Raw genomic sequence first — 24,799 nt, forward strand, 5'->3', positions numbered from 1 at the left:
ATTCACGGCACCTTATTGGGGTTCTTGTGAACTGCTGCGGGCAGCGGACAAAGGAGGTCGAGGGGGAGATGGTGTCAGCTCTGCCCAGATGGCGACTGTAGCTGAAGCGGGCCACTGCTTTACGTAGGGCTGGAGATAAAACCGGCCACCCCAAATTCTAATCAGAAAGCACAAGAGGGGAGGAACTGGCGCTGCTTCAGTGGCGAGAATGGGTCAGTCAGTCCCAAACAGCCCTAAGGAAGGCGACTGCCCCAGCTTGAGGGCAGGCATACCCCGCCCCTCAGGAGCCTTCCAGCCTGAGCAGAAGAACACAGGGGACCTCTGCACCCTAAGACTGGAAATAGACCAGGGGTTTCCTGAGGGGAACACACAACCCCAGCCGCAGGAGCCCTCATTCAGAATCTAGGAACCACATTCCTGCTCTCAGGGGACCCAAAGTAGATTTCTACAAATCAAGGTCTAAGAACTCTGTGGGATGCCGCCAGCCCCGCGCGGGGGAAGGTGGGCGCAGCCCAGACCTAACTCAGAAACACGGAGCAGCAGCGCTGGGCAGAGGCGGTTAGGTTTTCCGTTGCAGGCCAGGTGGGCTCCCCAGGGGCGCAGGGGACGGGGTGCTGGCGGGCAGCGCCGGGGCCCTTTGCAGCCAGCTACGCCCTCCCCCTACCTTGCGGGCTTTTGCACACGACGCGCCGCTTCACACGGGGTAGCGGCGACTGGATAAAGCCGACCGGCGCGGGGCGTAGCGGCGGGAGTAGTGGGGACGGCAGCGGCAGCGGCACTGGAACAACCCCTTGGCGGCCCCGGCAAGGCCCAGGCTGCGGATTAGCTGTAAAGCCCGCAGGCGAGGGGCGCACGCGGCGGGGCGGCGGGCGTGGCGCGCAGGGCCCTCTCGGCAGGTGAGTGCGTGCTGCGTAGCGTCCGGCGCGCAACTTCCAGGGTGCACGCGGCGAGGCGCGCAGGGCCGCATGGAGGCCATGGAGAAGCAGCATCTATTGGACTCCAGGCCTGGAGCCCGGTAAGGCGAGAGCTTGGGGAGGGTCAGGAATTTGAGTGGCATCAGACGCACCTCCCCGTTTGCTTTTTTGGCAATGGGTGGTTTTGGCGGTGGCTTGAACTGGGACCACATAGGAGGGGTGGGTGAGGTGAAGAAGAGGGGAAGCCGAGCTTGAGTAGGGGGATCATCTGTCCCTCGCGTCTGAGCACAGATTCTGACCCTTACTGGTTAGTGGGGAGTGGAGCCCCGCCCCCGGGCCAGCACTTTGCCCCTGAGCAACCCTACTCTGGGAGGCCCTGTGTCCCCAAGTGCTTGAGAACGGGAATCTGCTCTTCTTCCTGAGCCTAAGCTCTGTTCCTTCTCCGCGCTCGGCTGGACCGGCCCGCCTCTTGGCCAGTTCCCAAGGTCTTTGCCTTCTCAAGGCCCTGGGAGGGATCGGGGAGGAGGGAGAACACAGGGCCAAGACTCCTGAACTGGTCATTCCCAGCACCCCCTGCAGACTGGGGCTTCTGGTCACTCCTCAGGCTCTTTTGGGCTTGAAGTGTCCTTAGCTCTTCTTCCAAATGGGCACATGGGAACCCCAAGGACACACAGAGAGGTAGGGCTGCACTTAGCCCTCCTTGCTCCCATCTCAGAGCTGAATCTCCCATCACCTTTCCTCTCTGGACAGGTCTTACAGATCTCTGTGGCAGGATGGGCCTGGCTGGGTCCCTATGTCCTCACCTGGCATGGATTTGCAGCCCATTGAGCTGGCTACCAAGAGCATCCATTACTGTCATGCCCAGAAGGGTCCTAGCAGTCATTGTGACCCCAAGAAGAAGCAAGCCTGGCGCCAGCTCTGTGTGGCCTCTGCCTTCTGCCTACTGTTCATGATTGGGGAAGTAATTGGTAAGGACTTTTGTGCTAATTCAATGAAATTGGCATATGGATAGTGTGGATGATCCAAAAGGCTTTTCTCCTGGATGTTCACAGGAGTATTAATACTAATAGCTCCATTTATTGAACTCTCACCATGCTAAACCCTTTCTATGCACACTGTCTCACACAATCCTCACAACAACCTGTGCTGTAATATGGGTGCTGTTATTCTCCTTATTTTACAGATGTTGAAACTGAGGCACCGTAAGGCGAAGTAACTTGCCCCAGATCACACACAACTAGTAGGTCAGGGAAGACCTGAATGCCTAGAAGGAAAGAGCATTTCCTGAGTACCTACTATGCTTTCCAGACCCAATCTGAACTTGATTTTCACATTCACCTTCTAAGTAGATTTTGCTAATCCCGTTTCACAGATAGGAGAAGTTGAGGCTCAGAGAAAGTAAGTCGTTTGCCAGTAGTTACACAGCTAGTGGTGGAGAGTTCTGGAGTCCATTGTCTTTCTCCAGAGCTCATGGTTTCCCTGCTGCACAAACACTCTGGGAAGTTGGCTTCTTGGGGGGCTCATAAGAACCTTCCATTCTCCTGGCCCTGCCTCTGCAGGTGGTTACCTAGCACACAGCTTGGCAATCATGACAGATGCAGCCCACCTGCTCACTGACTTGGCCAGCATGCTCATCAGCCTCTTCTCTCTATGGATGTCCTCCCGGCCAGCCACCAAGACCATGAACTTCGGCTGGCAGCGAGCTGGTGAGGGCCCTGATTGGGATGAAGATGGAGTAGGGAGAGGGGGTGGATCAAGACATAGGTTTTTAAGTGGGTGCAATGGGTGGATCCCTGAGTAAGGCCAGGAGGGTGCCTTGGGTGGGGAAAGAGGATGTCAACTTTGGCTTCTGTTCTTTGGGAGCTCCCAGTCTGATGGGAGAGCCCTGGTCCCCTGTCCTCTGGGAATTCCCACCTTGCAGAGAAGGAGAGTCAACCTTCCTAAGAAATGGCTAGACTTCAAGAATAAATGACTGTTGCATTAACTCTGCTTGTAACTGCATGCATCAGCTCTGGAGGGGAGGGAATGGGCAGGAAAGGTCAGAGAGCCTTCTGAAAGATACAGAAGTTCATCTCTAGGCTGCATTGTCATTTTGTGCTTGGCGGGAGATGGCCCAGCCTCTGTTCCTCAGTTTGCCAGCTGAGCAGTAGATACATATTTTTTAGTGAGTCAGTTTCAACATAAAAGGGTTGACCCAGATGATTTCTTGAGTTTCTTCTAGCTTAGACATTCTCAGATGTATGAGATGTATGAGTGGTGGGGCCCAGTGCAATCACACCAGCCATACCTCCAGCAGAGCCCAGTCCGACCCAGGCCTGGACTTTGTGTGGAGGGGGAGGGCTCCTCAGCCTTAGGGCCCCCTGCTAAGATTGGTATTGGGGGTCGGGTTCTTCCTCAGAAATCCTGGGCGCCCTGGTCTCTGTGCTGTCCATCTGGGTTGTGACTGGGGTATTGGTGTACCTGGCGGTGGAACGGCTTATCTCTGGGGACTATGAGATCGAGGAGGGAACCATGCTGATCACATCGGGCTGTGCTGTGGTTGTAAACATCATGTGAGTGTAACCTTGGTTCTCTGTGGATCCTCCCTCCTCCCACCTCTCATACACATACCTACCTGCCTGCTCTTCGTAGAAGGAGGCTGAGCTGCAGTCCAGTACAGGATGCAGGAACAGAACTTCCCTAGTGGTCTGAGCTCTGGCACCTGGAACACCTGGATCCTGCCTTAGGCCTAGGGCAAGGCCAACGGGGGCTGTAAATCTGGGGCAGCATTAACTCCCCACCCCATGCATGTCGGTGAATAACCAAAGAGGCTTCATACCTGAAGTGGGAGGGCTGAGTCTAGTTCTTGCAGGAGCAGGTTCCCTAGGGGCAGAAGCCAAGTCCTTTTTCAAGGTGATGTGCCTGAAATTGGTCTCAGAGAGAGGCAGGGTGTGTCTCCTTTGGATTCTCTCTCCCTTGCTCAGTGGCCTTGGACAAGCCACTTCCCTCTCTAGGCCTCAGCTTCACCGTCTGTGACATAGTGGGTAGGTGATCTCCATGGTGCCCTCCTGCTCTAAGATTTGGCACTGGGGCATCTTTGTGCCCAGAGTCAGCCTGGCATTGGCTGGAGCTGAGCCCTTTCTCCTGTGGCGCTCTGGGCCGAGGCCATATGGGTCGGGCTCCTCACATGGCCAAAGGGATCATGCAGTCTGGGGGTGGGGGGGGGGAATTTTTACCCCACAGGGAGGCCTGTCCTAATGGGTGGCTTCTACTTGCTACCTCGATGAGCTCCATGGCCTTGTCTCCACTTCCGTAGAATGGGGTTGATTCTTCACCAATCCGGCCATGGACACAGTCATGGCCATGGGCACAGTCATGGCCATGGGCACAGCCACGACAGCAGCCAGCAGCAGGAGAACCCCAGTGTCCGAGCTGCCTTTATCCACGTGATTGGAGACTTTCTGCAGAGCTTGGGTGTTCTGGTGGCAGCCTATATTTTATACTTCAAGGTCAGAGCTGGAGACAGAGGGAGGTGGGCTGGGTGGAGAAGGAAGTGTAGATCTTGTGAGGGCTCCTCTCTGCACTGGACCCTTTCCAGATTCTAGCTTCCTCCCAACTGTGGGCACAAGGGTGGGGAGAGGGAAGGAACATTTATTCATACCCACCAAGTGTCAGTACTTCTTATCTTGACAACAGCCCTGAATGGGAAGTGGTAGTGTTTTCTATAGCTCAGAAAGGCTCAGTGACTTGCACAGTGTCACACAGCCAGTAAATTGTGGAGCCAGATTCAAACCCAGGGCTATGCTGCCGAAGCCTGTGCATTGCCCATCACATAGAGGCAGTGTGGTGTAGTAGAAAGAGCCAGGTGTTGGGTATGAAGCCTGGTCCACCCCTTGCTAGCTGCGTGTTGTAGAGTGAGTCCCTTCCTCTAACTGAATCTCTGTTTTCGTCATCTATAAAATGGGCATGTTGGACCAGATGGAATCTAAGATTCCATTTAGCTCTGTCCATGTCTCAGCCCCTTGGGCCAGGATGGGTGGGAAGGTATTGTGCCTTGTCCTGAACTATGGTCTGTCCTGCCTGTCCTTCTGGACACAGAATAAAAGGTAGGGAACTAGGAGGCAAGGCCAGGGTGAGGCTCATGCCCACCCTGTCGAGAGAGCACCTCTCCCCAACTGATACTGGGTGGGAGGGGAGAAAAGAGGTGGAGGTGTTGGGTGGTGAGCCCCAGCTCTGCCTTCCCATTTTCCTGTAGCCAGAGTACAAGTATATAGACCCCATCTGCACCTTCCTCTTCTCCATCCTCGTCCTGGGAACAACCGTAACCATCCTGAGAGATGTGATCCTGGTGCTGATGGAAGGTAACCTGGGCTTGGGGTTCCCATTTTGCTCTTGGCTGTCTAGCTCTAAGTTCAGGTCTGTGTGTGTGTGTGTGTTGGGGAAGGGCGTCCCAGTACATTGGTGGGGGGCCATGGTCTGGGGCCTGGCATAGGCTGCAGAATCTTCTGGGACCCTGGGCTGATCCGGGCATTGAGCTGGGCCCTCAGGTGTGGTTGTTTCTGGAAATGTCCTCTGGATCATCCTTTCCTTCACCCTAAACCCAAGGGTGCCCCTCCCTGCTGGGATGTGTCCTCTCTACCTACTCAGGGGGCTTCTGGGTGGTGTCTGCAGCAACTGGCACTCCGGCCCTTCTTCATGTTTCCTTAGTCTCCATTTGCTGTCCCTTGGGGCAGGTAAGGACTATGCTTCTTATTGCCCAGTGGGCAGGGGTGAGGAGGGAGACTGAGGGTCAGAAAAAGATAGTGGGTGTTGGGCCAAGACTACTGAATTCACTCCATGTTCTTCCTTTCTGAGGCTTCCGCCTCAGAGGACATACCTGGGCTTTGAGGGGTGCTCAGTGGTGGCGAGTGGCCTGCCCTGAGTTACCACACTTATTCATCAGGCTTTCTTGTGCTCTAGGGTCTTGGGTCATAGGCCTCTATTTGGTTAGGGTCAGTTTGGTTCCTGGTTTAGGGTCAGGAGGAGTATTTGGCTATAGGTCAGAACTGTTTCTCCAAGAATCTGACTGACACAAGTAAAAGTGAGATAGTGATGTCCTACATGGGTGCAGGGATCCCCAGGTTCCCTTCTTTACAATCAAAAAAATTTAATCGAGCATCTGCTATGGGCCAGGCACTGTTCTAGGCACTGAGATAGGGTGGTAAACTAAACAACTGTCCTGCTCTCACAGAGTTTCCATTTTAGAGGGAGAGACAGCAAGAAACTAACAAATAAGATCATTTCAGACGGTGTTAACTGTGAAGAGGAAAATCAACAGGGTGATATGATGGAGATCATTCGGGAGGTGGGGACAACATCCTATCTGCTGGCCAAGGAGTCCTAGTGAGGAGAAGACATTTGAGGAGTAGGCACCAGCGTGGATGGGAGGGTGTGGTTTCCTTCAGCCCTCATCCCTGCTGTCCTCAGGGACCCCCAAGGGCATGGACTTCATTGCTGTGCGGGATCTGCTGCTGTCGGTGGATGGGGTGGAAGGTTTGCACAGCCTGCATATCTGGGCGCTGACCGTGGCCCAGCCTGTCCTGTCTGTCCACATCGCCATCGGTGAGTGGTGGGGACACTCAGGGTGGATAAGAGAGAGAGGCAGCCAGAGGCCTGGGGCCATCCCAGAGGGGTCCAGATGACCTCAGACGCTTGCAGCGCCCATGTGTTAGACCTGACGCCCTGCTGAGTACTTGCCATACATTATTTCATTTGATCATCATAATCCCATTAATAGATGAAGAAACTGAGGTTGGGGGGATGGTAAAGTCATTTGCCCAGGCTTTTACAGCTAATAAGTGGCAGAAGAAAGATTCCTAGCCTTAAGCCAGTGCTTTTCCTGTTATTTTGGGATCATGCCAGGTATGGGAATCAGAGAGTTGCCTGGTATCCCCCTCTTGGGGGGTTTCTTGATGTTCAGAGTCCCCTATCTTGTTCTGCCAGGGGCAGGATATGAGACTTGGGCTCCTAATCATTCATAAGGGCCCAAGAGTGAGTAATCGGTTCTCTGGTGCTCTTGGCCTCCAGCTCAGAACACAGACTCCCAGGCTGTGCTGAAGGCAGCCAGTGCCCTCCTGCAGGGGAAGTTCCACTTCCACACTATGACCATCCAGATCGAGGACTACTCTGAGGACATGAAGGACTGCCAGTCATGCCAGGGCCCCTCGGGCTGATGGCCTGGCCACGCACCAACTGGGGCATGGACAGGCCTGCAGATGGCTGGACTGAGTGTTCTCCGGACCCAGCCAGGACTCTGCCTCCCACCGCTGTGTTATAAACCAGGTGCCTCTCCTGATGGCTGCTCCATGTTCAGTGTGGAGAAGCCTTGTCCCACTCCAGGACTGGACGGTTTCCCTGCCTCTGCCACCTGACTACAGCAGCCCCAGGATGGGAACTCCGCAGGTGTAAAGCTAGCATCATCCTGCTCTTCCAGCAAACAGGTCGGCTCCTGGCAGGCCTGGGTTTGGGCCTAATCCTCAATTAATGCTGTCCTACCACCAGCCTCTGGAAAGGCAATGAGGCGTAGTGAGGGGTGACAGACGGGATACTGACTTCAATGTCTCCTCACCTACTTGCCTCATTTCTCATTTTCAGTCTGTCTGGCCTTTGCCTTTTGAATCTGTAAAGAAGTTTTGGAACAGAGCCCCCTCCCTCTGCCTCTAACAATATGGTTTTAGGAGGCCTTAGGTGTCGAGGAGTTGTGAGGACCCTGCACACTCATGTGGGTCTGCCTGGGCTGGCCTGTGCCTTAGTCACTTCAGCTGTGTGCCAAATGTTTCCTTTTCCTGGAGGGAGGGGGCTTCTGACTAGGTCAGAACTTGGCTGGTTTCCTCTTTCCTTATTCCTCCAGCCCAGGGAGCTGAGCTAACACAAAGGTGCCCCAGTGGGAGGGCTGGAGGTGGAGAGGTTTCAGCTTGGGTCCTGCCCTAACAGCCCCACAGCCCTGGCCACCTCTCTTGCCCTGATAGTGTCTGAGGGGTCGAGGACACTCTGTTGCTGGTACAGCCTGGCCTGCTCAGAACTTGGGGGTAGAGAACACAGAGGGTACAACCTGAACCAGAGACCCCAGCTTCCTGGGGTGTGTGTGAAGATTCCTGAATTAGGGGGTGGCTGGTGTTTACAAGATGAAGGGGGGGGGGCCTGTCCCCAGTCTCACAGAGGAGGCAGCAATGCCCAGTCATCAGGTGGCCCTAATGAAGTGGTCTGTCTCTGCCCTCAGGGAGGTCAGAGCCTCTTGCGTCTACGGAATGAGAATGTTGACACCTACCTCACAGGGTTGTTGTGAGGACCAAAGCCAAAGTCCGCTGAGCACCTGATGGTCTTGGAAGACTGGTTACTTTTATCATCATTCTGGAAAGATGGTCTGAGGCTGCTTTGCTGAGGAGCCAGGTGGGCTTCCTAGCCTCCCCAGGGGCAGCATTGGGTTTGTCTTGACCCTGTTCTGACTCATAGGTGGAGGAGGAGGGCTTTGTCACTCACCTTCCCTTCTGAGCCTCTCTTCCCATCTATGAATGACCTCTTTGTGCCTCTCCAGCACTGTCATTTAGGGTTGTCTGTAATTGAGGTCTGTGGGTTCTTCAGCCCCTTGAAATCTGTGGGAAGTTGTTTGTGTTGGCTTGGAAGTGTGTGTGGGAAACTGCTGATGGCTGATCTCCACTCCACCCCTATCTCAAATCAAATTTTTCTCTCCATCAAGCCATGGCAGCCCCTCGGAGCCTGGATTCTGGGCTTTGCTGTATGCCAAGGGCTTACAGCCCTCTCAAGAGACAGTCATTGCTGTCCTCCATTTTTACAGATGAGAAAACTGAGGCTCAGAGAGATTGAGTCACTTACCCACAGTCACATAGCCAGTAAGAGGCAGCTCTGGGATTTCTGCCTCATTCCCCTAGGTCTCCCCCACAGCAGGGACTGGGGACCTGCTCTGGCCTGCGTGTTGGTACAGTATGAGCCCTTGGGCCTGGCAGCCCACAGGCAAGGCCATGCCAAGGCAGTTCAGTGTTCTGGGTGCTGCAGCTGTGAGCGGGGAGGGGAAAGGTGCCTCTTTCCCCTGGCTGGGCCTAGCACTTGGAGTCCTCCCCACCCTGGGAAGGCTGCCTGGGCTGCAGCTGCGTGCTTCCTCACCACTATCCTTGACTCAGCGCCAGACTGTCTCCCCTCCCTTTTAACTCCCAGTACCCCCCTCCACCTCAAGAATCTGGTGGGCTACCAAAAGGGAGCCTTCTCTGTACCCTCAGCTGTGACTGGCTCCAGGGATGACCTGAGTCTCAGGGGCCAGAGGTCAAGCTGGAGGATGGAGGTAGGAGGCCTTGGGGGCAGCATGTTCTGGCCAGCAAGCTAGTCAGTAGTCACGGGAATTTCCAAAGCTGCAAGACCATCAAAGCACAAAAACACCCGATGCCCTGGACCTGGGTTGGACCCACCATCCCTATCCCTCGAGTCGTCGCAGCTCCCAGGCGAGACCTGAGTCCCCCTCCCCCGTGCAGCTGCTGTAGAGGTATTTATAGCCTGAGCGTGAGAGGGCAAGGACACAAGCTTTATTTCGGAAGTGATAATTCCAGTTCCAGGTGGATGAACCCAGGAGAACCTAGCATCCCTTCCCCCACTCACTCTCACCACCAGGGAGCTCGGACCGCCCCTGCTCCCACCTAGCCCACCTAGAAATGTCTCTATAGTCCTAAGTTTGGGGGCCGAAGGGGTGAAGTCATTTTCTGATTCCTTTCTCTTCACGCCCAAGTTTTCAGGCTTCGGGCTGCACGCCAACTTCCAGGTCCCTCACCTGGTCTGCTCTCCGACCCGATGGGCGTTCAAAACTCCATTCCCTATTCGACCGGAGAAAGCGCAGCGCGGTGCTGGCCTCTAGTGCCCCAGGCTGGTAATGCAGGACGACGGCAGTGCCTCAATCGAGGGTCCCGGGCTAGGCAGGGCCACCAGCGTTCCCATCCCGCCTTCTCGCCTCCCAACTCTGTTCCGCCCGGTCCGAAAGGGGAAGCCCCGAAACTGGCTCCCCGGCACTTCTTTGTTCCATTGCTGGGGCGCGAGGATTGCGCCTGGCAATCCAGGTGTCTGCAGGAAGCTGCCTTCGGGGAGTTTTGTCTCACTCGGAACACCTTGTTCACGCCCTCGCCCCCTGTCGGCACAGAGCCCGGCACGTAGTCGGTGTCTCTTCCATCTATCTGTTCGTCAAGTATTTGTGGCGCACCTGCTAGGCTAGAGAGAAGAGGACGCGGCCCCGACCTTCCGGCCAGTCTTGGGGCCTGATGGCGTGTGTACCTTGCAAAGCAGCACGAATAGCGTCGGGATTGCGGGACATACCCGGCTGTGAAAGGCTTAGAGCATCTGGGGCGGGGGTGGGGGCCAGGCAAGTTCGTGGAGAAGGCGGGGATCTGAAAGACAAGTAGAGGTCAGCTCGGCAGAGAAGCCGAGAAAGGCATTCCAGGCAAGGGGTCTGCGAAGGCAGAGGCAGAGCCGCAGAGCCGGGGACGCTCACCTGGGACCTGCTGCTGGACTGGAGGGTGGGGCAAGTCCTCGGCCCTAGGGGCGCTAGAGCTATGGTTGGCCAATCGGGATCTGCCGTGCTGGCTGACTGGCAGCCTCGACTGGGTCTCCAGATATCCAAGTTACGGGGCTGAGCCTCCCCTCCCCTCTAGGCAGTGCAGCCCCCCCGGGGAGCCAAGTTGGGTCTCAGCTGGTCCTTCCTAGGGCTTCTCCAGGCTGCGATACTTCTTACGCAGCACGGACACCGGGTCCTTGTAGAGCACTGGGTCCAGACGGAGGTGAGAGGATACCAGAGGCATGTGGCCGAACGCTGCCGCCATCTGGTTGATGCAATCCTGGGCTGCCGGCTGCGGCTCCTGCCTGAGCCCCGGACTCCCAGGTGCCTAAGAATGGGAGGAGAAATGCGCTGAAGGGCTTCTCTGTCCTTCAGAACGCCACCGCACCCCCGCCCTATGCAGCAAAAAGGATTTGGCTTAGACAGTGACGGAATCTTTTCCCCAACCAGGGCTGTCCCAGTACCGACCAGTCCCCCTAGGTCCTCACCAGTGGAGGTCTGGCCTCCTGATGCCGCGACCCGTAGGGCACCTTGATAGGGGGCACCTTGGTGACTGCTGCTACTAGGAAGTTCATCAGGACATCCGCACAGGTGGGTGTCTCATCTGCCAGGCTCCTCAGAGCCCTGGGCAGGGAGTGGGTGAAGAGGGTGTGGTAATACCTGGGTTAGGAGAGAGGAGAGGGAGAGGCTGTAGCAGAGTTCACCACCCCTGCCCCAGGCCTCATTTTTCTCCCTCCTGACGTCATTCTCCTTTGGACCCCAATCCCTAAGCCTCTTGTGAAAGCCCTGCTCCTTTGCTGAGCCCTGGCTGCCTCAGAGAGCTCCCACCCCAAGTAGGCACTGCTCTCCACTATTCTGTGTTCTTTGGCTTGTCTGCAGCCAATGGTGAACTCCCTGCCCCTGTCTCATGGCTCCCTGGGGCCCCCTCCTCTCAGCTCTGAGGTCTGAACTCAAACAGAGAATGAGGAGAGGGTCATCTGGTTCCAAGGCCATCCAACATGGCAGCCCAAAGACCAGCTTCAGGAAAGCTGTGGATTAACCAGACTGATGCTCTGGCAAGTGAGCCTTGAATCACGCAGGTCCTCCTACAGAGCAGCCAGTGCCCACCCTACAGACCCGAGGGGTATTCTTCACTCTACCAAGAGTTCCTGCAGAGTTCCTGGGTGAGTCCACAAGAGGTTCCAGGTTATACAAATTTGATTTAAACTCATTTAAGGAACCCCTCTCAAGAAGGCCCTTCAGAATTCAGCTCCTGGGGCATTGCAGGCAGCTTCTGGAAGGCCTGGAGCAAGCCCTAGCCCATCACACACATTTATAAAGTGTCAAGACCATTCTCTGGATATGGTCCCCCCCACCCCCCAAACCCATATCCTCAGCATGGCTCTACTGAAAACAACACTAGCTACCGTTTGTTGACTATCTGTATGCCAAGGACTTCATATACTTTTCTTATTTGATGATCACAACAGCCCTGTGAGATGAATACACTTTACAGATGAGGAAACTGAAACTCAAGAGAGGTGAGGAGGCTTGCCCATCACAGTGCTGGGAAGTGGCTTTGACCTGGATCTCTGGGCTCTAGGCTGACTACTGTGTTCACTCCTACGCCACCCTGCTCCTTGTTTAAAGAGGGAGTCTCTGGCCCTTAGAGCCCAGTGCTGGGGCTACCATCTGTACCTATGGTAGAAGACAGCTGAGGTGAGAACCATGGAGAATTCATTGGCCTTCTCTGCAGTGTAGCCCCAGCCACCCCGGGTCTCATCCCAGAAGTGGCTCCACGTCAGAAAGCCGACCATCCGCTCCGGGAAGCTCTGCCACACCACAAAAGCGAAGTCCACCTGGGGAGATATTTGAGTGAGGTTATGAGGAAGGACTTCCTGACCAGCCAGGATCATCCAGAGACAGGGAGGCAAGGCCAGCCTGGCTGAGGGGGGCTCAGGACAGAGGGTATGGGAACATGAAAGTTTCCTGAGGAACTTTCCCAGCTGGGAGATAGAAACTATGTGTTTTCAGCTGGGAGCTGAAACCAATGGTTTCCAAAGAGTCTGTGGAAATTTCTATTAGATTTCTAAGGAGGAGGCTGATTGGCTCACTGGGCATGATTTCAAAAGCAGGAGGCTAGACCTCTTGACCTTGGGTCATCCCAGCTCCCGGAATCTGAGGGGCTGCCAGGGCCCTCTGGCTCTGTCCCCACCCCCATGGGGCTCCTCTTGGGAGCCCTCACCTCACTTGTGGAAAGACTGCTGTGGGCATCTAGGCTGAGGATGGCATCGGTGCTGACGGCACTGTACGGGAAGAAGCGGTCACTGGCCTGCAGCGGGAGGGAGGGGAGGGCAACTCAACCGTGGGAACCCTCCCCGGGCTCCCACGGTGATATCTGAGTATCTGCTAAGCAGGAGCCCCTGCAGGCATAGTGTAAAAGGAAGAACAGAGAAAACAGCAAGTCTGCCTGGAACTCGAACTTGAGGAACTCATTTTATCTCGCTGGACTTCAGTTTCCACCTTTGGTCAAATGAGGCCACTGGAGTCTAGGGCCCTTTCAGTTTTGACATTTCAGGATTCCACTATTGTCACATTTAATGCTCACTTCAACCTTGGAAAGGGTTGTCAGACATCCTTTGTTCAAAAGAAACAGATCCAGAGAGATGAAGGGTCTTTTCCCAGAACTACACAGCAAGCAGGTGTGTTGCACCAACCCAGGTTCTCGGAAGGCACTCCCTCACCTCCCCCCTCCCCCGGCTGATGTGCTACCACCTGTCTGCATTTCCTCAAGATCTCAGGTTTCTCTTCCATCCCTTACCTGAGACAGCAATGTGCTCCCTTTGCCTTCCCTCATGACATAAAACCCCAGTTCCCTGGAAGCACAATTCGCAAGGACCAGGGATGGAAGAGAATCATTTCTATTAGGCCTGCAGCTGAAATCCACAGGCCCAACTTGAAGTCCAGTTTTGGCTCAGGTCCAAGTTAATCACACATCCGTGTGTGCCCTTTTCCCCAGATCCCAGCATTCTGGGTCTGAGCCCACCCTTCCATGCACCTCCCCATCCCTCACCTTCCTATGCCCACCAATGACTGTCAGGGGCACGGCTGTCTCAGGCCACCTGGGTGGGGGTGGCTTCTCACAGCTCCAGAGAACCAAGATCTAGAAGGAAAGAGAGGTGTTTCTGAAGACTGGGGCAGGAAGGCAAGGGGTCCCAGGAGTAATCTTTCTCAGGGTGGAAGAAGTTTGGTAGGGCATCTGTATATGTGAGCTTGGAAGTTGCTCCATCTGCGCTCTGGCTGAGCTAACTGCTTGCCTCCTTTGCAAGTACTCTCAGGAGTCTGTCTGGCTTCTCTGGAAGTGACAGTTGACAGTGTGTGTGCCAGGAAGTGCTAACTGAATCTGAATCTGGGGCAGAATCCTTTCCTACTTTTTCTCTGCATCCTCAGCATTGAGCCCAGGGGGCTCAGCAGATGCTGGGTGAATAAATAAATGAACACATGTATGTTTACTTCAACCTCCCCAAGAGGCACCTGTTTTGGGGGTGGTTTCATCAGTTTCCATGAGGGACAGGGAATGGGGATGGGACAAGGAACTTGGAATTTAAAGAAAAAGACAGCAATGGTACTTGAAAATCCTTCCCATGCCTCCCCCCAAAATGTGTAGTTATCCTTGGCATCTAGATGTCTTCAAGGGCTCTGCCCTGTCCCTTGCCCCCACCCTGGATTCCCGCACCTCAGCTGGCAAGGGGGCAGACCTGGGCACAGTGCTGGGAGCCTGCCACCACCTGGATGAGCTTCAGAGGGAGCTGGCCTGGAGCCTCCACCCAAATCAGAGCACTGAACCTGCCCACAGGGCGGGAGCCTGGGAAATAAGACACAGGCTATTAGAGTGGGAGGGGACAGAATCCTCTGGAGAGTGACCTGAGTTGGGGACTTGGGGACCCAGGAGAGATGTTGGGTATTTGAGGAGGGGCTTGGCGAGGCTCTATGGTTGAGGCTGGGGCAGATGTGGAGAGAGTTGATGAGGGGACTTCCAGCTGTCCCATCCCCCCATCCCTAGGGCATACCCTGTTGCAGGTGATAGAAGGGGAAGTCCACGGGGCTTGTGGAAAAAGTGGGCAGGGCCAGGAGTGCCCCTGGAGGGCTGTTCCACAGTAGTGAGGGGCGAGCAGATGCTCCAAAGATCCGGTCCTGAATTATCTGTGAAATGAGAGACAGCTGTGCAGAAGGAGTGGCCAGTGTGGCCATGGGCGGGGTCGGAGCCACACACCTCCCACTTCAGAAGTCTGGGCCGGGGCAGCAACTGCAGCACCAGATTGCTGGGGACAGAAGGGTTCAGGTGCAGGGAGTCCAGAGTAGAGGTCCCTCAGTAATGGTGTTGTCACTCATGGCAGACATCACTAACAGGTCCTGACATTTCCTCTTGACCCAGAATCCCTCCCAACACTCCCCCAGGCAACCAGGACCCATCAACTACAGCTGGCACATGCTTTGAAATCTATTTGCTACAGATATCCCTCTACCGATGGGGAAACTGACACCAAGACTGGAGAAGGAACTCATCTAAGCGCTCCAGGCCAAGTCTCATATTCATCCCAGAAGCATCTTCAAGGAGGAAGCCCAAATCCCAGGGCAGAGGTGTCCAGAGAGAGGGGCGTGGAAAGGGGACAGGGATGAGGCAGAGCCAAGCATCAGAGCCCCCATCAGGTGAGTCCCCGTCACCCCTCACCTCCAGAGTGGTGTGGATGACCTTCTCCACTGAGGAGAAGTAGGCATCCCATAGAAACTGGGTCTGCTGACGCAGGGCAAGGACCCGTGTGAGGGGCATCTCCTGGAGGGCAGTCAGGACCTGGGGCACAGAGGGAGAAAAGGAGAAGGCACAAGGGCCCTGTCAGGTCCTGACTCACCCTGGGTTGGGGACAGTCTAGCTTAGGAACCAGAAACTCCTTGCCCACGATTCTCCAGGTGGGTTGGCAGTGCCATCCTTGACCAAGTCCCAGGTAACTTAGCAATCAAGAGTTTAAGGGTCACAGAGAGCTGGGTTAAAATGCCACTTAGTTACTGTGTGACTGAGGACAAGCTACTTAACCTCTCTGAGTCTGTTTCGTCATCAGTAAGGTGGAGACAATAATAGTACTCCCCTCCTAGGGTGGTTGTGAGGATTAAAGTAGATGATACATATTCAGTGCTTAGCATGTAAAGGCTCAGTGAAGCTATTGCTATTAACTCCCTACACCATTCTCACTTCTCGGGGATTCACAGCTCACACATATGTTTTTCAGAGCTGGGCAAAATTAGCTTCATCAGGTGGATAAGTCACTGTGCATTTTGCTTTCCCACCCCATGGAGGTACTCAGATTTTGGACTTTTTGTGGCCTTCCCTTAAACTGGACAAGTTGGGGCTGGGCCCATGGAGATCATCTGGTCTAATTTACTCCTTTGCACAGATGGGGAAACTGAGGCTGAAGAAAGACTCAGGACTTGCTCTCAGAACCCAAGAGGCTTGGGGCTGGGGACAAAATCATCAATATACATCAATGGGGGATAAGAATGAGGACCGACACCAGCGTGGGGGCCAGGATCCCAGGGTCCTCCCATGTCCTGAGTTCAGTCCCCACCCCGTGGGCCGGGCCCTGAGCTACCTGAAGTGGGAGCCTCTCGTCAGCTACAATGGCTGCCTTGGTCCAATCGATGACCTCGGAGAAGGGCAGCTCCCAGTGAGGGCTGAGAAGCACAGGGATGCAGCCAGCCTGGGGAGTAGAGGGGTCACTGGGGAGCCCAGTCCCGCTGCACACTCACCCCCTCCTCCCTGTTCCAAGTCAGCAACTACTGTACTGGGGGCAAGGGGTAAAGAGGAGAGAAAAGTGGTTGATATTTTTGGCGGGGGCTCGCTGGGAGTGGGTTGTTCTGCAGAGGGTGCAGTGAATATGGCTGTAGGCACACCTGAGTCCCAAAGCAAAGGAGTTACCACTCCTTCTCATTGGCCTGGGCCCAGACTACTCTGCCAACTCAGGAGTGTGGCAGGACAGGGATGGCGGACGCCCAAGTTGGGATGGTACCTGTAGGGCTTGGAGGAAGTGCCAGGCATCAGGACTGCGGCCAGGGATGAGGCAGAAGGTGGCATTGGGTAGTAATGCCCCAGGGGGGGTCCTAAGGAGACACACGAGAGGGTCCCACAAATACAAGGCCAGAGACAGCTGCCTTGATGACCCCTGGCCCCCTACACCAGCACTCCCAAATTCACAATGTGCAAGCCCACTGTCATGTTCTCATGTTAACACTCATGCACACACGCACACACACTGACACTCACACAAACACCTGCCCCTCGCCCATGGTTGGGGTGGCAGGCAGGAGCCCTGAGTTCTAGCTCTGCCACTGCCCTTGGTGGTCTCAGACACCTCCCTTCTCATCTCTGGACCTTGGTTCTCTCATTTGCAAAATGGGAGGTGGCGGGAACTGATGTTTCCAAGGCTGGTCTGACTTGGGCAAGCCTGCATTTGCCCCCCCACCGCTCTGCCACACACGGACTCGGGGCAGCCCTCACCTGAGTGGCCTCCATGCCTTGCCCTCCCCCATCCTGAGAGCCCAGGCCTGTGAAAGCCTCCCCTGTCAGGAGGTGGGCTGGGCCCCCAGCCTGGAACCACACAGGAAACTGCTCTCCAGAGGCCCCCTCGCCCAGAGGACAGGCGTCCTCTGTTCTGCCCACCTCCCCCCAACCCCCACCAACCCCAGGGCCACACTCAGGCTGCGTGTGCCTGTGGGGGAGGAGCAGGAGTCACAGTCTCCTCAGAGCCACCTCCGTGGGACTGCCCGGCCAGGGAAGCAGTGCCCACGATCTAGCTATGGTGTGTGTGTGTGTGTGTGTGTCCATGACTCCAGGCTCATAAGCCTGCTCTCAGTGGGACTGATGAATAGGGCCTAGAGGGTCCCAGGACCCTCCTCGGCTAGAGCCCATCTTCTCCTGAGTCTGAACCTTTAAGAAGCAGCCCTAGGGGTACTCAGTCAACCTCTGGGCCAACCCTCATTGACCAGATGGGGAGACTGAGTCTCAGAGCCCAGCTCAGGGTCTCAGAAAGGGCTGGGCAGTGCTGGAACTGGAACCATTGTGTTAACTCCTGACACTTGAACCACCGGGCTTATTTGAACCACCCCAGAGCTGCTGCCCAGGGGTCTCCCAGTGGACCCTGTCTTCTTTGTCTGATGCTCAGGTGTCCACCAAACTTCCCCTGGAAGAAGCCACAAGTTAAGCAGGATACCCTCTACCTCATTAAAAGATACAGCACCAGCCAACTACAGCTCTCCCCCGATAAAGTCCTAAGGGACTGAAAACTTCCAAGTTGAAGGCTTCAGAGAACCTAGAGGCAGAGAGCCTGCTGAACAAACTGTACACGTCATTCCTCATTAACCTCCATTGTTCCTTCTGTCTTTGCACCTCTTGCTCCCTCAGCCTGGAGCACCCCACCCTGCCTTGCAGCCCAAGAAATTCCTCCTCCTACTCTGTCTTAACAGCTAAAGCTCAAACATCATCTTCTCGGGGAAGCCCTCCTTGGGCTCTCCAGAGATGGCTCCTTCCTCTCTGCTTCCACAGCCCCTATGTACGCTGTAGTCATAATGAACTAAGCTAACCCTCACTGAGCACATACTTTGTTCCAGGCACAGTTCTAAGTGCTTTACATGCATTGACTCACTTCATTCTCACAGCAACCCTATGAGATGGGAGGTGTGTGCTGTTAGTATCCCATTTTATAGATGGTCACACAGCTCTAAAGTACAGGAGCCAGGCAGGCAGCTTGCCCAGATTCCCTGCTAAACAGTGTGTGTCATAACCAGTGACTTGTCTGTCTCTCCTACAAGAACGAAATCGTTGAGGGCTGGGGCCGTGCCTCCTTCATCTCAGTATCCCAGGGGCCTGGCAGAGTGCCTGGCAGAGGATGGGCACTCAGTGGGTGCTAAATCAATCAGTGGCTAGTGTGCAACAGAGGAGAGACCTGGGATCGATGGACCAAATGTCTGAAGTCATTTGGTTATGTCAGTTTCAGCATAAATTCTAATAGCCAGTGGGTGGCCTTGGGGGGTGGTGAGCTCCACATCAGATGCTGGATGAGCACCTGTGTGTCCTTATGTGTGTTGCAAGGGGATGTTGTGGTAACTGCCAATGATCTGTGACCCTATAAAGTGCTTGCTGCAAACTTGGTGCCTCAAAGCCCAAGGCTGTTGTCAGTGTGACTCCACCCATGGCCCAAGGTAGGGTCACATTATGACTTCCATGTGCTCCAGGCACTTTGGCCTTTGTGGCCTCTCTGCCATGAAAGTACTATAAAAATTACATTTGATAACTGGATTGGTATAAAAATGAACATACTAATAGTATATATTAAAGCATTTTTTTCTGCTGAAAAGTTCATTTTTCTTCTTCTGATTTTCAAGAAATGAAAACGTTTTTATGGGTCCCTAAAGTCTCAAGGGCTTTAGGCACTAGGCCTCCTGTGTCCAGTGGAGTCAGGCCAGGGGACCTTAAAGCATGCACTGAATTTACGTAAAAAGACCAAAAAATGGGGGAGAGCATATACACATGTTTATATACACACAGAGTACCTCAGAAAAGACACAAGAGAAACTAGAAACAGTTTGTGGCTCCAGGAAGGAAAACTGGGTGGCCAGAGACGGGGTGGGAGGGAGGTTTTACTGTATACCCTTTTGTGCCTTTGGAATTTTGTACCATGTGAATGAATTCCCTATTCATAAAAAATAAATAAATAAAGTTTAAATGGGTGGAGGCTTATTCCAAAGCAACAGGAGGCTGTTCAACGAAGGTGGAAAAATATGGGCTTTGGAGCCAGAATTGTGGGGTTTAATCCTAGCTCTGCTGTTTCCAAGCGCCTGATCAGAACAGTGAGGGAGGCTGTGGTGAATCAAGCAGCTTGTCACCAAAGGCCCTTGGCTGGCCCCTCCTACCTCTCAGAGCCTCAGTTTCTTGTTCTCTGAAATGGGGATAATAACACCTCCCTTGAAGGCTGCTTGAGAGGATTAGCTGTGACTTCTATAAAGCAGTGGGCACAGCACTTGGCCCAGATCTCCCCAGTTGCTCACTTTCTCCCCTCCCCCTCACGGAGTGAATGTGGGACAGTGGCTGGGACTGTGAATCGCCTCTTTCTCTGGCCGGCACTTGTTTATTCAGGCCACTTTCCGGGGGCTGGCCTGTGGCTGTGGGCCTCCCTCTCTGTCCCTATTCTTGACTGGCTGGCTCAGCAGCTGCCTGGCGCCTTAGGGAAACTGAGGCTCCAGCTACTCCAGCAATTACAAGTCCTGTCACCTGCAGGTGCGCTGAGGCCAAAGACAGAACTTCTTGAAGCTTGGAGGATAGAGGCTGCCAGATATCACATCTTGGAAATAAACTTATCAAAATGCCACTCAGAGGGTGGCCCATGCTTGTTAGAAAGCCTTTTAGGGGAGGGTGTAGCTCAGTGGTAGAGCACATGCTCAGCATGCATGAGGTCCTAGGTTCAATCCCCAGTACTTCTATTTAAAAAAATAATTAAATAAATAGACCTAATAATCTCTCCCCAACCCCTGCCCTCCAAAAAAACTAAAAAGAAAGGAAGAAAGAAAGGAAGGAAGGAAGGAAGGAAGGAAGGAAGGAAGGAAGGAAGGAAGGAAGGAAGAAAAAAAGGAAGGAAGGAAGGAAGGAAGGAAGGAAGGAAGGAAGGAAGGAAGGAAGGAAGAAAGAAAGAAAGAAAGAAAGAAGACCTTGACCACTTCTGGCCAATTTGAGATCAATCAGTCAACATTTAGTGAGTGCCTACTGACTGTGTGCACCCCATAAGTTTCAGTTTCTCAAAGAAGTTCAGGCTGAAATAGCTTCCAGATTCACCAACAACTGACTGCATTTGGCAGTAACTAAAGTCAGCCAAAAGAAGAACTTCCTCTAACCAAGAATGGGGGGCTAGGTGCCTAATCAGAAGTGAGGCCGGGCAAGGTGAACAGAGAACCTTGTCACCAAAGGTGGGCTATGTCCAAGTTCTGATACTGAGGTGCCTGGGGGATCCCTGGATTTTCAGGTGACTGCTAAGACTGCCTGCTAGGGATGGGTCCCCACAGAAGGGCCACGGGGACTGAAGGGGCAATTCTGCTCTTACCCCTGGCTGTGGGACTCCCTGGAGGCCATATGCCTTCTGGAGGTAGAGGGATTCCATTCCCTCGAGAGCACTGTGGCTGAGAGAAGTCCCAGGAGCCCCAAGCAGAGGCAAAAATGGAACTTGGCCCCATGGAGAATTCCTGGGAGGGAAGTGGAGCTCAGAATAAGCCCTGTTGTTCTAGCAAAGAACAGGGAGATACCTGAGACAGGGGACAAGGGACGGATTCTAGAGCAATAAGTTCCAACCCCATCCAGGAGATGGAGGGGGAACCCTCTGCCACAGGGACCCTGAGTAACCTCAAAAGGACTTTCATTCTTGTCTGTCCAACCAGCCTTTGGATACTTCTGGCCTCCTGGGGGTGCAGAGGGGTTAGGGTGCTTAGGGGTTAACTGCTTTACCACTTGAGGTGTGTCACCCCAACTAGCCTAGGTAGAGAAAAGTTCCTGAATGAGCTGTGCATGTCCCCATAGGGGACAATTATGTGTATTCAGCCACTCTCACTGGTGGGAAGTTCTTCTGTAGGTCTGACTTAATTCATATTTGCTATATAACCCAAGGCTGTTAATCCCCCAAATTAGACATAGGAGCAGCTTCTGTGTGTGACCATGGCTCTGAGGCATTTGACAGGGTTGATTAGAATCTCTTGCCTAATGCCCAGAATTCTAATGCTGAAGGCTTTGGAGACAGGCAATTCTGGATTAAAATACTGGCGGTGCTTTTTCTGGCTGGGTGGCCTCAGGCTTTAGTGTCTGGTACACAAACTCTTAAAAGATAGTAATTAGTGTTATTTTATTACAATCATTTATAAAAGCACTTAGCAAATAGTAAGCACTATAGAATTGTATGTTAAATAAAATATTAGGGAAGGAGGGATTGTAATATAAGAAGAAGACTAAGTAGGAGTGAGTCATGTTTTATGTTTTTACAGATCCCCAAGGAAGAATTCCAAAACCTGCCTTGGACAGCCCTTAAAGCAAATCACCATCTTGGTGGCAGTGTTCTCTGCTGTCTAATCTGATTCCCTCCTGCTGCAGCTGAGGCCTCAGTTTTCCAGGACTAGCTGGTTTGCCCACCTCAGTCCTGCCCTCTACCCTGGGCTCTGGGCTTCCTCCCATCTCATACCCTTCCCATCCAGCCCCCAAGGGGGAAGGTCCACTTACTGCTTGGGTCCATGGTCCTGCTCACAGTGCCCATCCCAGGGGCAGGCAGAGGAGTTGGTGCCTGCTGTGTACCACCGGCCCCTCTCCCCTGCCAGGGCTAGCAGAGCCACCCCGGGGCGGGGGCTGTGCTGCTGCAGCTGGCCAGGTGCCCCACCTCGCAATGGGTGGGCTTCAGGGAGAAGCGGGAGGGCCACGTCAAAGCCGGCCCGGAAGGTGTCCACTGTTGGGCTGGCCTTGGCCACCATTGCCTGCCCCAGCTGGACAGTCTGGGGGCAAGGGGCTGGGTGGAGATTGAGGACCAGATGGTTCCTGCCCCCATCCCATTGTGCGGGCACTGGCTCGCACTGTCCAGCCGGGGTGTCCGAGCTGAGGAGGAGGAGGAGGCAGGCCTCGGCAGGGCTGACCGTGTGGTAGTGGGAGCCTTCAATGGAAGCCAGGATCCTGCGGCGAGTCTCAGAGATGGGTCCAGCTGCCGGGTACACAAATACCTTGAGGCCGCCATCTCTGCACTTCGAGGCATCAAAGCAAGCTCCCCAGTTGCAGCTGTCACCACGGGGTGCTTGAGGAGGTTGAGGGCCATCTTCCAGGAGCTCCCCAGGCTGGGAGAAACTCTGCAGGAGCTCTGCGTCCAGCCAGCGGGGCCAGCCTTGGGGAGCCCTTGCCCGGGGTCTGGCAGGCACTGCCAGGCGGAGAAGGGGAAAGACTCCCAGCAGGATGAGGAGCCAGGAGGCCGACAGTGCCAGCCAGAGGGACTTTCTTCTCCATGACTGCATGTGGCCACCCATAGCCAGGGCCACGAAGCAGGAGGAGCAGGGGCGTGAGGGTGGGCCTCTGGGGCTGGGATCCACCTTCTAGGTCAGTGCCTTCATTGTATAGATAGGAAGACTGAGGCCCATCAAAGGCAGGCTGCCTGTGTAAGATGAAATAGCAAGTCACAGGCCAGGCATCGGGAGGCCACGTAGGTCCCAGCTCTGTGGCCCTGCCTTCCTGTGGTCAGGACTCTGCTTCCTTGGCTTTTGGACAACCAAGCCAGCCTTTGCCCTCCCAGCGGGGTCCCCTGCCCCTGGGCACTGCTCAGGCTGATGCAACCCCTGTCCAGACTGCAAAGCAGTGTCCTTCTGGCCTCCTGGCTACGTCCCCTGACCTTGGCCTCAACAGAGAGGAGGGCCGTCTGCCAGGCCATGGGGGACCCGTCAGGGCTCCCATAGGAGGCAACTTGGCCAGGGTGCAGGGCTGTATGGAAGCAGGGCTGGTCTCCCCAGTTCTCCCCCTGCCTGAGCAGCCCCTGAGCAGCCTTGGCCACCCTGTGCCCACTGGCAGGCACTCCTGGGCTGTGGATCTTCTGGCTGGAGCTAAAATTAGACCCTATACCCCATGTGGGCTCCCAGGGTCAGCTGAGGTCAAGGCTTGAGTGCAGCCGGTGGCCCCTGCCTGGGGGGCTGGGAGGGCTCTGGGTCCTGGTCCTCTCCCACGCTGTCTCCAGCTTGGGCAGCTCAGCCTCTCCTCCCCCAACCCCTAGGAGCTGGTCCTGCACCCTCTGGCTTGGAGCTATCAGGGTGCAGAGGCCAGGGACCCCGTGCCAAACCCCTGCCCCATGGCCCCCAAGCCCTGCCGGTGTCTTCTGTCCCCTCTCAGGGCAGCATCTGGCCAGACTAGATCTCTTTCCTAGCGGCAGCCTGGCTCCTCCCCTGCCAGCCCTGATTCGCTCCTGGCTGGGAGGCAGGGTCTCCACTTAACCCCTTCCAAACCAGTTTTCTGGATTGCTAATAGTAATAACCAGCAGGGCCCACACCTCACAGTTGGCCTCGAGCTGTCACAACCTCTGCCTCTGAATTCTCACAGCGACCTTCCAGGTCAAGGTTTATCACTGCTGTTTCCTAGAGATAAGAAAAGTGAAGCTTAGAGAGAGGATGGTATCTTTCTAAGGTGACCCAGCTAAGGAATGGCAGGGTGGGGATTTGAACCCTGAGCTCCTGACCCTAATGCTTAGAACTTTCCACTGGTCAGCCCAGGGCAGGGGATTTGCTCCTGGCTGGGAGGCAGGGTCTCCTCTTAACCCCTTCCATCCACAGATGAGATAAGTCAGGTGGCATGTGGTTGAGAGTGGAGGGTATTGGGTAAGGTGCCCCAGCTGTTCCCAGGATTGGTCCCTCTTCCCTAACCCCCCACCCCCCGCCAATCTCATCCAGCTCCAGCTTTTCCAGGCCCATTCCTGGCACTTTACACTCAGGGGCACTGCTCTGCCCTTTCCTGGAGCTCAGTAGGAAGGGTCTGCAGGGCTGGGTCCTTACTACAGTCCATATAGGAGGTTCTTCCTGAGGGTGAACTGACCCTCCATAAGTCCACACCCCACTGAGGGTTCCCCCGATCAGTTCTCGATTAGTTCTCAGGGCTGTGCTCTCTTAGGGGAGTCAGGAATGTGAGGGAAAATCAGCCATTAACAAAACAGATAAGTAAAATATCTCATGTGACATTTGGCAATAATGCTCCGGGGAAGGGGAGGGTCTACAATGTTAAATGTTAAAGGCAGGCCTCCCTGAAAAGCTGACATTTGAGGTGAGAGAGTGAGCGGAGGGTGTTTCTAGGGTGCAGTCACTGGAGGCGGGGGAGCAGCCAGGGCACAGATTGTGGGTGAGGAGAGTGCCTGCCATGTGCCAGGCCTGGTGGACCTTGTTTTCATAGCACCACTCAGACTCCAGGCCAGAGGCTGACATAGCGGCAGAGATGGAAACAGGGAGCCTTGTTGGGCCAGGTGAGTCACGCAGGGGAGCCGCAATGGTGGTTTGGACCAGGATGGCAGGGGCAAGAGAGGTGAGAAGTAGTTGGATTCTGAATCTATTTGGAGCCGGGGCAAAACGACAGATTTGCTGATGGATTGGATGTGAGGTTTGGCCTGAGTCACAAGCAGGAGGGAGCTGCCATCAACTGAGATGAACTGAGAGGGGAGCTGATTTGGGTAAGAAGGTCAGGACTTTGGTTCTGAGACTAGGAGTTGTGTCCCACTCACCCTTCTCATCTCCAGCATAATAAATGTCC

The 24,799-nt window shown here is 54.7% G+C and overlaps 2 protein-coding genes across 4 annotated transcripts; one reads left to right on the forward strand and one right to left on the reverse strand.

Annotated features, from left to right (window-relative positions):
• The first annotated feature begins 1,541 nt into the window (after nt 1-1,541).
• SLC30A2 (solute carrier family 30 member 2) lies at nt 1,542-7,308 on the forward strand. Its single transcript, XM_006196802.4, has 7 exons — nt 1,542-1,882; nt 2,474-2,620; nt 3,313-3,466; nt 4,210-4,402; nt 5,149-5,254; nt 6,360-6,494; nt 6,960-7,308. The coding sequence occupies exons 1-7, from the start codon at nt 1,708-1,710 to the stop codon at nt 7,103-7,105; spliced, it is 1,056 nt and encodes a 351-aa protein (XP_006196864.2). The 5' UTR covers nt 1,542-1,707; the 3' UTR covers nt 7,106-7,308.
• Nucleotides 7,309-9,444: 2,136 nt separating this feature from the next.
• On the reverse strand, nt 9,445-23,392 carry EXTL1 (exostosin like glycosyltransferase 1). Of its 3 annotated transcripts, XM_006196801.4 has the most exons (11): nt 21,764-23,392; nt 16,524-16,614; nt 16,107-16,214; nt 15,194-15,313; nt 14,532-14,664; nt 14,220-14,326; nt 13,535-13,624; nt 12,707-12,793; nt 12,160-12,320; nt 10,971-11,142; nt 9,445-10,810 (listed from the first exon to the last, which is right to left on the reverse strand). In XM_006196801.4, exons 1-11 carry the CDS (start codon nt 22,546-22,548, stop codon nt 10,628-10,630), a joined length of 2,037 nt encoding a protein of 678 aa, XP_006196863.3. In that variant the 5' UTR covers nt 22,549-23,392; the 3' UTR covers nt 9,445-10,627. The 3 variants fall into 3 exon arrangements, with proteins under 3 accessions (XP_006196863.3, XP_072831170.1, XP_015095490.2); XM_072975069.1 differs by lacking the exon at nt 16,107-16,214; XM_015240004.3 differs by lacking the exon at nt 12,707-12,793.
• Between the last annotated feature and the right edge of the window lie 1,407 nt (nt 23,393-24,799).

This window comes from Vicugna pacos, chromosome 13 (assembly GCF_048564905.1).
Source record: "Vicugna pacos chromosome 13, VicPac4, whole genome shotgun sequence".
In the NCBI taxonomy this organism is placed as follows: Eukaryota; Metazoa; Chordata; class Mammalia; order Artiodactyla; family Camelidae; genus Vicugna; species Vicugna pacos.

Excerpts from the sequence above, each read along its gene's own strand:
- SLC30A2 (XM_006196802.4), top strand. The coding sequence starts at position 1,708 with ATGTCCTCACCTGGCATGGATTTGCAGCCCATTGAGCTGGCTACCAAG. Across the intron at positions 2,621-3,312 it reads CTTCGGCTGGCAGCGAGCTG|AAATCCTGGGCGCCCTGGTC; the intron begins GTGAGGGCCCTG and ends GTTCTTCCTCAG. Across the intron at positions 5,255-6,359 it reads GATCCTGGTGCTGATGGAAG|GGACCCCCAAGGGCATGGAC; the intron begins GTAACCTGGGCT and ends TGCTGTCCTCAG.
- EXTL1 (XM_006196801.4), bottom strand. The coding sequence starts at position 22,548 with ATGGGTGGCCACATGCAGTCATGGAGAAGAAAGTCCCTCTGGCTGGCA. Across the intron at positions 15,314-16,106 it reads ACGAGAGGCTCCCACTTCAG|GTCCTGACTGCCCTCCAGGA; the intron begins GTAGCTCAGGGC and ends TCTGTGCCCCAG. Across the intron at positions 14,665-15,193 it reads TCATCCACACCACTCTGGAG|ATAATTCAGGACCGGATCTT; the intron begins GTGAGGGGTGAC and ends CTCATTTCACAG.